Here is an 11,980-nt window from a genome sequence, read left to right as displayed (position 1 = left end):
TTAACTCTTTCAAAGTTTTCTTTTATTGATTTATTTTTTAGATTTTAATTTATTTGGAAGGGGAATTACAGCAAGAGAGTGCGAGAGAGAAAGTTCTTCCATCCGCTGGTTCACTCTCCAAATGGCAACAATCAGGCCTGGGCCAAGCTAGAGCCAGGAGCCAGGACTCCATCCTGGTCTCCCCCGTGGGTGGCAAGGGCCCAGATACTTGGGCCATCTTCACCGACTTGCCAGGAGCATCAGTGGTAAGCTGGATCAGAAGCTGAGCAGCTAGGACTCCAAGTGACACTCCAATACGGAATGCTGGCTTCACAAGCAGTGGCTTAACCTCTATCACAACGCCGGCACCAGCAGTTTTCTTTGAATAGTCAGAGCCCTTAGGTTGATGTTGTACTTTCATTCGGAAGTCAACATAAAAGTTTAGCACATGTAGTAAGTTGAAAGTGTTAATGAAATCAGAGTTGAGTTTTGCTTTTCCAAACATGTTTTGAAAAGATTGTTTTATTTTAAACACACACTGTTGGATACAAATGCCTTTTAACCATTGTAGTGGGGAAGATTACACTGATTGCTCACATTGATCATTTCTTCCTCTCTACTGAATTCTCTGTTCTCGGAGTCTTGCGAAGGACGAGAAGATAATCTCTTCCTTTACTTCCCTGTTGTTGTAATAACAGTCCTTTGATGACAGTAATTATGTGACCAAATTTTCCGTAATTGGTGATTATTATTAAAGTTTTGCAGTGGCTGGTTTTCCTATTGGTATCTTACATCCTAAGATAAAAAAAAAAAAAGATAGCTAGTGAAATGACATTGGCTTTGCTCTTCCTCATACAACTGTCTCTGATGCTACTGTCCCAGACAGGAGACTCTGTACAGAGCTTTACAGGCTGAGCAGCCCGACAGGGACACTAGTCCACTCAGCCGGAGAAGCGGCCGATGCTCCAGGAGGTGATGATGAGGCAGCACCGCAGGGCCAGGGCGGAGCCAGACTCAGGAGCTGAACCTACCATGTTCTTCAAAATCTAAGTTTAGTGTGTTGAAGGATGTTCCCAGACATGTTACAACTGCTTCCCATGACTAAGAATGGGATTCCCTCATCCTTACAGAATGGGGTTTTTAGATTTCTTAGCATATTTGGAATTGAGTTTCGAGGTTAATGTAAATAGAGGGCTGATATTTTGATCAATATATTTCCTTCTACAAGGTCTAGTTCCAAATCTGCATCAACTATTTTATTGCCTTTCTACCCTTTTCCTTCAACCATTCTCCTTTATCCATATGCTCTGCCCTAGTTTTCAACTGATACCAACAGAATGATCTAACACTTATCAATGCAGATTTGACAAATGTATTGAATTACAGACAACTATTTTATTCAAATGTTAATACCTTCCCCTTAAAATTATCCCACCAGTCCCATAAGACATGTTCTACATCTCTTCCAGTCATTTATCTTTCTGTTTATGCCAACACTCTTAACTCTTACAGGACATATAAAAATATGGCCTTGCATTTTTTGGGCTGCTCTACCTCTTTATAAACTTGAAAGGATCTAGAGCAGAGTAAGGGTTGGATTAGCCACTCAAGGATATGCTGTCAGCCTTTAAAAGTTTAGAAAGTCAGAAAAATGTATACTCTGACCCTAATCCTCCACCTGGGAAAGAAGGGATCCAAGCATGGAGAGGAAAAGGCATGCATCAAAGGATGAATGACAGGTGTTCTCATGAAGACTAGATGTGAAATGTATGTATCTCTGTCTGAAGTTAGGCAAGTTAGGAACTGACTAGGTTGTATTAGACTGCCTATATATACGTGTGTTTTCTTTGTTAATCTCCTTTGTCCTTTCTCTTTAGATTCCTTGAAAAAATTCTAGACTATATAAATAGTTCCCTATTTATATTTGAACTTAACTGTTGTTCATTTTAATAAGATATTTTGTGCCACAGTATATTTTATTGTTCTACTATATACATATTCTATATATACTGTATTCTACTAAATACAATGTGAAAAATCATTTTATTAAACTGTACTTACCAAGCATTTCTTCTAATTTGGTTGTGGCAGGTTCATTCACACTAAATATATAATCATTATTTCTAGAAGAAAAGAAACAAACCTTGTTATCGCACAAATGAACAACGTATAACATTATTATACATTGTTCCTGACACACATATATATAAACAGAAAGACCACTTTTAAATAGTCCACCTCAAGACTACTCTCAAGTGGTTGAAAGGCTTCCTGCTCCTGTTCTACCTTCTGGCTTTGTCCTTCAAAAACTTCTGACCACATAAAAGATACGACTGTGTGGGGCAGGCACCGTGGCACAGTGAGCTGTCTCCACCTGCAGCGCCAGAACCCACTATGGGCGCTGGTTCATATCCCAGCCACTCCTCTTCCAATCCAGCTCTCTGCTATGGCCCAGGAAAAAGAGTAGAAGACAGTCCAAGTCCTTGCACCAGTGCACCCACATGGGAGACCTGGAAGAAGCTCCTGGCTTCGGACCGGCCCAACTCCAGCTGTTGTAGCCATCTGGGGAGTAAACCAGCGGACGAAGACCTTTCTGTCTCTCCCTCACTCTTTAACTCTACGTCTCAAACAAACAAATAAAATAAAAAATCTTAAAAAAAAAAAAAAAAGATATGACTGTGAAAGTTTACGCACTCAGTTTTATCACTGTTAACTTTATTTACTTAAAATATCTATCTATTATGCATCTGCCTAAAGATCCAACCACCTATAAACCCACACACTACACTCCATAAAAATCTTCCTTGTAATTAATCTGCAAATTTGAGTATTAGGTCAAAGCCAAATTACTTGCCTAAGTACTTCTTTTTTTGATTAATTTTTCCATAAAATAAAAATTTCACAATAGGGGCCGGCACTGTGGCATAGTGGGTAAAGCTGCCGTCTGTAGTGGCAGCATCCCATATGGACACTGGTTCGAGTCCTGGCTGCTCCACTTCCAATCTAGCTCTCTGCTATGGCCTGGGAAAGCAGAAGAAGATGGCGCAACTTCTCTGGCTTCTGCACCCACGTGGGAGACCCAGAAGAAGCTCCTGGCTTCAGATAGGTGCAGCTCCAGCCATTGTGGCCATTTGGGGAGTGAACCAAGGATAACAGATTGGCTTAACTCATTAGGGGATGGATAAATAAAGCAGAATGTAACATGTACTAGATCATACATTTCTACCTCTCCCTGAAGTGTGTAATCAAGCATCATTTGTTGTCTTTGCCCCTTCAAGCACCCATGGGATCTCACACAGTACTTACACTTTCTTCTTCTCTACTACCCCAAGCCTCACAAAAGCTGCTAAGGCATTTTTCTGTACATCAGAAGATAATACATCGTAACACTGAGAGGCACCTAAAAAATGGAGAAGAAGAATTTAGTGGACTGCATTTTTGTTCTCTAGTAAAAGAAATACCCAAAGAAGTGACTGACCTTGATTGAGAAGCTGACTTGTGAATTTTCTAACAGCAGCCAAGTACTGTTTCTCAGTGAAGTGTTCTTCTTCTTCTTTCAAGAGGTATATGCAAAGTAGCTGATTATAAGAGGGAGGGTGAGAGGAGTAAAAGGGGAAAAGGATTGCCAAATACAACAGAACAGTAAATACCTTTACATTCTCCCTCGTGAGAAAGACACAGAGTGGAGCAGAATAAAGACCACCTCCTAGCTCCCCAACACGCACATACACAGTCTGAGTAGGGAAAACCAGAGGAATTTTTAGGACAAGTCTTTTGGGCTTTTATTGGTTTTTATAATTAGGGAAAAAATTGGAATAATACTGACACTTTAAAAAACTTAATTTTTCATTATGATACTTTGCAAGTTCATTGCTATGTTACTATATCATATGCTACTTGAAAGAGCAAGGGGCCAGGTTTTTACAACTTTGTGTCTTTCTCTCTCTCTCTTTTTTTTTTTTTTTTTTTGACAGGCAGAGTTAGACAGTGAGAGAGAGAGACAGAGAGAAAGGTCTTCCTTCCATTGGTTCACCCCCCAAATGGCCGCTACAGCTGGTGCTGCGCCGATCCAAAGCCAGCAATCAGGTGCTTCTTCCTGGTCTCCCATGTGGGTGCAGGGCCCAAGCACCTGGGCCATCCTCCACTGTCTTCCTGGGCCACAGCAGAGAGCTGGACTGGAAGAGGAGCAACTGGGACTGAATCCGGCACCCCAACCGGGACTAGAACCCGGAGTGCAGGCGCCACAGGCGGAGGATTAGCCTAGGAGCCGTGGCACTGGCAACTTTGTGTCTTTCTCTAAATACATCTAACAAAGTGGGAAGCCCTAAAAACTTGATGATTTCTATTGCAGAAAGGTGCTTAAAGGTGGAACTGGCACTTAAAAAGTGCTAGGCTGTGTAAGGAGGCTGACAGGGGTTATTTCATTAATCACAATCACTGCTCTGCCAGGAAATCAGTTCAGTAGTTGCATAAAGTGCACATAGATAAAGAAATGAGAACCACCAAATTTGCCTCTCTACAATATGGATAAGGGCCCCTTCTCCCCCTATGGTTTAGATTTCAAAATTCCTCATTCCCTCTGAATTCTGGGCCAATTCCTGCTGGAATTGTTCCCTATACCTAACCACTCTTGAGAGCTCTGACAAACTTTCAGATACCTGCATTTGAGCTTTTTCTTTTCAATATTAGCATTCAGTAATATAAATAATTGATTTTATGTTATTATTCAAGTTTTACAATTACTGAATGCCTACTATGTATCAAACACCTTGCTATTCCCTATGAACGATAGACATACAATGTGACACAATGCTTAGGTGTAACTGTGGTCACATGAATACTGAGCTCCAGACATCATGAAGCTACTGTTCTCTTGGATCCGTAATGGACCACATCTCCTCCATTTGCAGGGAGCAAGGTCTCCCTTAAGAGGTGAAATCATCTATTCTATGAATCAGTGTCTCTGTTCTACCATTCACTTGAGGAAGACACTCCCCTTTCATACCAGAAATAAGCACAGGGTGGGAGTCCTACAATTTGTTATAGGGGTGGGGGTGAGGGGTTAAAGGACAAATAAGTTACATACCTTATAACATTCCACAAAAGGTCTGAAGAGTCCTATTAAAAATTCTAACACAGCATTTCCTTTCTCTGTAACTAGAATGTCCCGTGTAGTCATTTGTATGGTCTCACTTTTACAAAGCAAGTAACAACCTTCTTCAAAGTCCTGAAAAGGGAAAGGAGTTCCCATAAGGCATCCACTATTTCAGGTTCATGGGTACACTGCCAATCTCAAAATATACAGTCACATGTCCTCAGACAAGAGAATACCAGCTAATTTCCACATCCACTCCCAAAAAAATCCTAGTTGGTTAAAAAAAAAGTCAGGGGAACATTTGTTCTAACATGCAAAATGTTGAATTTCAACACAGCAAATACATAAAAAACAATTCTAAGCCTTAGAAATCATGATTTGATTGATGGAGTTTTTTACTTTGCACAGTCACATTCCTTAACTGTAAACAGAAAGTGCACACAACAAATCTTTTTTTTTTTTTTTTTTTTGACAGGCAGAGTGGACAGTGAGAGAGAGAGAGAGACAGAGAAAGGTCTTCCTTTGCCGTTGGTTCACTCTCCAATGGCCGCCGCGCTGCAGCCGGCGCACGCGCTGATCCGATGGCAGGAGCCAGGTACTTATCCTGGTCTCCCATGGGGTGCAGGGCCCAGGTACTTGGGCCATCCTCCACTGCACTCCCTGGCCACAGCAGAGAGCTGGCCTGGAAGAGGGGCAACCAGGACAGAATCCGGTGCCCTGACCGGGACTAGAACCCGGTGTGCCGGCGCCGCAAGGCAGAGGATTAGCCTATTGAGCCGCGGCGCCGGCCCAACAAATCTTAAAAATACTTAGAATCATGTTTTTGTGCAAAAAACTGATATCCCTGTCCTCATTCCCTACAGAATTAAATTTGTTCTCCATTGCACAGGATATAAAAACCTAAACGAGCTTCTATTGTGCCCATTCTGTCACTCCCTACCCCTACAAACCAGAAGTCCACTTTAGGAGGCTGACCACTCCTCAGCTGTCTACAAAACCAGGCAAGACCACAACTCTTAAAAAAAAAAAATGGTATCTGCTTGGCTGACCCATCCCAAAAAGTTACTAACAGGAAAATGTATACTGATTTTAAATGCTTACTAAAACAGTTGGTTTATTTACAGTGGCTGCAATAATGTTTCTTTTTTTTTCTTTTTTTTTTTTGACAGGCAGAGTGGACAGTGAGAGAGAGAGAGAGAGAGAGAGACAGAGAGAAAGGTCTTCCTTTGCCGTTGGTTCACCCTCCAATGGCCGCCGCGGCTGGCGCGCTGCGGCCGGCGCACCGCGCTGATCCGATGGCAGGAGCCAGGAGCCAGGTGCTTTTCCTGGTCTCCCATGGGGTGCAGTGCAATAATGTTTCAAAGTGTAACCATTTTCTCACCAAATATCCCTAAGTTATTAAATTTGACCCAGAACAAAACTAGAGTCAGCTGACCTGCAGGTATCCAAGTTTCTCTTTAAATCTGTCCCACTTGGCCTTGAGGACAAGGATAATATACTGTCTGAGACACATCTGCAAATTCATGCCTAATGTTCCTAGAACTTGCAAACATACTAGTTTATTGTTGTAAGGCCTTTTACCTTTACTGTGTTTCCTGGAAAGAAGATGAACTCGTCTGAAAAAACATCACGTAGGAAGCGAAAAGAACTGTAGACATCCTCTGGAAATAAAGTCATGATATAAAATTATAACACTGCTTTTGAAACTTTCAGGGAGCACAAGACAACCATGATACTCCAAAATGCAGTCTTTCAAAAGCCTATTTTTATTCATACAACAAGGAGAGTAAGAATTCCCCTAAAGGAGGCTAAAGCCGAGCAAATTATAGTCTAGTATACTTTTCACGGCTGAATCTAAATCACAAGGAGGCCTCTAATCAGACAGTGTAATAACGAGCAAGATACCACGATCTTAGAAGCCAGGGTATCTCAGTTGTCCCTATCCCATGGTTTCCTTAGAGAAGGAAAGGAACTAATTTCTTAATATCCCTCTATATCACTCTAATATGTTCATCATTATCTTTAATGCTTTCCCTTAGAATAATCTGCAGAGTTTGAAAAACCAAACACTAACGCTGGCCAAATCTCAGATCACCCGAATGGGAACATTTGGGATGAGGCTCACCTTCTAGTAATTCTAATGTGTAGCTTGAGCTGAAACCCCTGGCCTTGCCTATGTGCTCCCGTAAACAAGAACTGAGCTTTACACACGTTTACACCCCTCAATGCACCCAGAATGCTACCGTGCATCCAGTACACACCCTGTATTGCCAGACTGTTTACCCACCCTGTCTGCTCTGTTGGATGAGAACTGTTAACAGCAGATATAGAGCCTCAGATGATCGCTTCTCGGCCTTCTGGCTAAGATCAAGTGTGGAACATCAGAGGAGAAATTCAAAAACTGTACTCAAATACCAGGTACTTCCATGAGTATTATACAAATTTCTAAGCCTAACTTTTCTTACGGATAAAAGGAGAGGCTTCAATTACAAGATTTCAAGATCCTTCCATTTCTAAAATTCAAAGCAGATGCCCCATATTTAGGGAACAAATCTGACTTCTGAATATAAAGGTCCCAATGCTGGTTGTTGTGTGGGCTGCACAGAAGTGGCTGAGCATTCTGAGGCTTCAAACACTGCTCCCTACATGGAACTGAAAGGTCAGGTTTCTTCTGAAATTCAGTATTCCTGAAAGTTACCTTTCCTGAAGCCAGGCGTCATCTGCAGTGCTACAGCAACTAAGGATGGACGGACAAAAATGTTGAGCAACTGATTCCGGTAAGTGGAGCACGTGAGCAGAGTGATGTGCTGGAAAATAAGTCCGTCGACCACTTCTGAGTCTCCGGATTCCAATTTTAGAATCACCTGGTCTTTGACAAGGCTGGCAATGTTGGAATGCAGAAGGATGTGGTGCTGGACAACTTCTTCAGCAGGCTCATTATCTACATACAAAGACAACTCATTCAAATGAGGCGGTCACTGTGGGGAGTCTGTGGCTTAGATGCTGGAGTGCTACTAACTTAACGACACTTATTTTCAAGTGCCAGGTACTGGTTTCAGTCTCTACCAAATGAGGTCATGATACTATATGTTAAAGATATTTTTAAAATACTAATTCAGGGGGGCAGCATCGTGGCATGGCAGGTTAAGCTGTTGCCTGTGATACTGGCATCACATATGGGTACTGGTTTCAAGTCCCTGTTGCTCTACTTCTGATTTGCCTTCCTGATAATGCACCTGGGAAAGCAGCAAAAAATAAACCAAGTACCTGGGGACCTATACCCACGTGGGAGACCTGGATAAAGTTCCTGGCTTCGGCCTAGCCCAGCCCTGGCCTTCACGGCCATTTTGAGAGTGAACTGGTGGATGGAAGATATCTCTCTCTCTCTCTCCTTCTATCTGTAATTCTACCTACCAAATAAATAAATAATTCTTTAAAAAAATACTATTTCAGGGGCAAGTGCTTGGTGTAGCAGCTAAGACACCCACATTCCAAGTCAGCAGTGCCTGAGTTTGAATCCTGACTCTGATGTAATCAGAGTCCAGCTTCCAGCTAATGCAAAAGGCCCAGGAGGCGGCAGGTGATGACTCAAGTGCTTGGGTCTCTGCCAGCCATATGAGAAACCGAATGAATGTCTTTTTTTTCTTTTTTAAATATTTGTTTATTTGAAAGTCAGCGTTACACAGAAAGAAGTGGGGGGGGGGGGTGTCTTCCATCCACGTTCACTCCCTAGTTGGCCACAACAGCCAGAGCTGCGCTGATCCAAAAGCAAGGAGCCAGGAGCTTCTTACCAGTCCCCAATGCGGGTGCAGGGGCCCAAGGACTTGGGACATCTTCTACTGCCTTCCCAGGCCACAGCAGAGCCAGATTAGAAGTGGAGTAGCAGGGACTCGAACCGGCACCCATACAAGATGCTGGCACTGCAGGCAGTAGCTTTACTCACTATGCCACAGTGCCAGCCCCCCAGACTGAGTTTATGGCATCCTGTTTGACCTGGTTCAGGCCCAGCTGTTGCAGGCATTCAGGGAGTTTATGGAAGATTTCTCTACCCCTTCCTTCAAATAAAATAAATAAATAAAAGTACTATTTCATAAACCAAATCTCTAAGGACACATAATATACAGTCATGGCTACCTCAAATCTGAAATGCCCTTGGGAATCCAAAATTGTATACTAGGAAAGTACATCCTGGATAATCACATGCATGTGATTTTAAGAATACTAAGACAATAAGGTCCAAGATCAGTGTATGAGTACATTAACACACACTTCCCACACACACATACTCCCACACAGACACTCACACATATGGCCTACTTTGACCCATGCCAAAATGGAAGGCGTATCACTTTGTAGGTGGATGAAAGGGCAACTCAAAGTGGCATAGTCCTGGCATACGCACAGCCAATGTTGAGGAGACCTGATTTCCCCCCATCAAAGATAACTAAAGAAGCAGACCCATAACTATTCCTGGTAACTCGTCACCTGATACTTCACTGGCCTGAAGATGACCAAGCAGGAAAGACTGCAGAAGCATAATCAAGAGATGGTAATACATAACCAATATTCTCAGCAAAGGAAATCATTTTACTATCAACGTGAATCAAAGATCTGGCAGAGGGTGGCACATAAGAAGGCCTACTGCTCAACTGGGAAGTAAAGCTTCATGGAGCCCATGAGAGGCGAGCTTTCTTCCTGGACTCTCTTGTGTTCACTCCTCTCTAATTTGCCATGCTCAAGTTAATGCTACATTATATGAAATGACCATACAAAGCTCTAGACAGCAGAATGCTTAGGAATGTGGGACTATCTGATTAAAAAAGAAAATTGGAATTGAATATATACACCCACCTTATGACTGTCACTTAGATACCAGCCAACTCTCACTTTTTAATAACTGCAGGTATTGTACTTTTAGCATAGTCATATATTTATCTCATCATAAAAATGCAAAAACACCTAGAATTTTGTATATTTCTAAGCCAAACAGTTACGAATTTAGCACTTTACCTACTCTTCTCTCCTAACATCTGCTGCTTGCCACCTTGAATCATAACTAATATGTCCTTTGCTTCCATTCCAACCAGCACCATACTGAGGACAAATGTCTGACTCCTCTTTCTTTCCCTGTTGGTGACAGCCTTGTGATTCACTGGCACTTCTGTTAGTAGTTCCTCCTAAACATCTCTTCCTTGAGTCCCACATTCAGTCACTGAGTTCTCTCTTTAAAACTGATAATGGTTATTTTATAAAAACCAATGTGTCATGGTTCTCTGCTTAAAATCTATTACGGTGGGGTGCGAAGCGGCACAGCAGGTTAGAGTTCCAGTCTATAGCACCGGCATCCCATATGGGCACTAGTTTGAGTCTGGCTGCTCCACTTCTAATCCAGCTCCCTGCTACTTTGCCTGGGAAAGCAGCAGAGGATGGCCTAAGTCCTCAGGCTCCTGTACCCAAGTGGGAGACATGGAAAAAGCTCTTGGCTCCTGGCTTCGGATTGGCTCAGCTAAGGCTGTTGTGGCCATTTGGGGAATAAACGAGCAGATGGAAGATCTCTCTGTCTCAACCTAATTCTTTCAAATAAAATAAATCTTTAAAAAAATCCATTATTGCTTCTTACAAACTACAGATTTTAGATCCCAAAGGTCTGCAGGCCTACACAATCTAACCACAGCCACATACTTATCTTGTGTCCCTTACCTACAGCCAGTATTCTATCATGCCCTTGCCACATACAGGCTACAAACCCTATGATCTCACATTTCCTAATCCCTATATGACCAAGGCAAGGCTCTCTCATTTTCCTGACAAGCTTTTATCTTTCCATTAATATCAGTTCAAAAGTTACCATTTCAATGAAATCTTCCCGAGCATGAAATTACACAGTTATTTCAGGAATCCTCTGCAGTGTGTCCACAGCCCCTTGTTTGTATTTCACTAAGCCCCTACAACTGGTTTACACATTACCCACCCGCCACTGCCCTCTACAAACCAGGAGAACCTCCAGGACAGGACTCTCATCTGTTCATTTCTGAATCCCTGGAAGTACCAAGCGCTGACCTGGCACTCCTGCTTGATGAGTGAGCAGAAGGAACCTGACTATAAATAATTACCTTAAAAGAATTACACTTCCAACTGTAATGTGTACAATTTTTATTTTTTATTTATTTGACAGATAGAGTTAGACAGTGAAAGAGAAAGACAGAGAGAAAGGTCTTCCTTCTGTTGGTTCACCCCCCAAAATGGCCGCTATGACTGGTGCTATGCTGATCCAAAGCCAGGAGCCAGGTGCTTCTCCTGGTCTCCCATGCGGGTGCAGGGCCCAAGCACTTGGGCCATCCTCCACTGCCCTCCCAGGCCACAGCAGAGAGCTGGACTGGAAGAGGAGCAACCAGGACTAGAACCCGGCCTATATGGGATGCCAGCACTGCAGGCAGAGGATTAACCAAGTGAGCCACGGCACTGGCCCAATGTGTACAATTTTAAATCAGAGACTGAAAACAACTGTAGCTAACTATTGTCATATATGCCCCACATTAAAGTATAGTATTTAAATTCCAATGAGGTTTCTATCAAGTTGATATCTGAGAATTACACTAAGTTCTACAAGACTAACCTTTTAATACTTATAATCCAGGGAGGCAAACAGGGAGCTAATCAGCACAGTTTAAAAGAGGTGGGTGGGGATGGAAGGAGTTATGAGAATGCCAAAGATCTGTGTCTTCATCCTCCACTCTGGTAGGTGCCAAGGAGACAACATTCTAACCTTCCATCTATTTAGAACCGAAAAGCGGGTCTGGTCATGTGCACAATTACTTTCAACAATCAACATGGTGTGTTCAATATACCACCCAAGTGATGAAAACGAATTGTTTTTTTCTTTCTCTGAGCAAGGCTCTGCTTAAA

General features: G+C 42.5%; 1 protein-coding gene across 3 annotated transcripts in view; it reads right to left on the bottom strand.

Moving 5' to 3' along the window:
• The window catches only part of GNPAT (glyceronephosphate O-acyltransferase), a 40,629-nt gene continuing 28,649 nt past the window's right edge, over window positions 1–11,980 (bottom strand). For all 3 annotated transcript variants that reach the window (XM_002717374.6, XM_051820709.3, XM_089311578.1), the window contains 7 exons: window positions 7,773–8,015; window positions 6,656–6,735; window positions 5,066–5,206; window positions 3,458–3,557; window positions 3,286–3,379; window positions 2,041–2,102; window positions 1–774 (listed from right to left, as the gene is read on the bottom strand). In XM_002717374.6, the coding sequence (XP_002717420.2) occupies window positions 731–774; window positions 2,041–2,102; window positions 3,286–3,379; window positions 3,458–3,557; window positions 5,066–5,206; window positions 6,656–6,735; window positions 7,773–8,015 (764 nt within the window). In that variant the 3' untranslated portion in view covers window positions 1–730. The remainder of the gene's footprint in view (window positions 775–2,040; window positions 2,103–3,285; window positions 3,380–3,457; window positions 3,558–5,065; window positions 5,207–6,655; window positions 6,736–7,772; window positions 8,016–11,980) is intronic.

This window comes from Oryctolagus cuniculus, chromosome 13 (genome assembly GCF_051225735.1).
Source record: "Oryctolagus cuniculus isolate XC-2025 breed Fujian yellow rabbit chromosome 13, ASM5122573v1, whole genome shotgun sequence".
Lineage (NCBI taxonomy): Eukaryota > Metazoa > Chordata > Mammalia > Lagomorpha > Leporidae > Oryctolagus > Oryctolagus cuniculus.
This window is presented reverse-complemented; position numbering and strand designations above follow the sequence as displayed.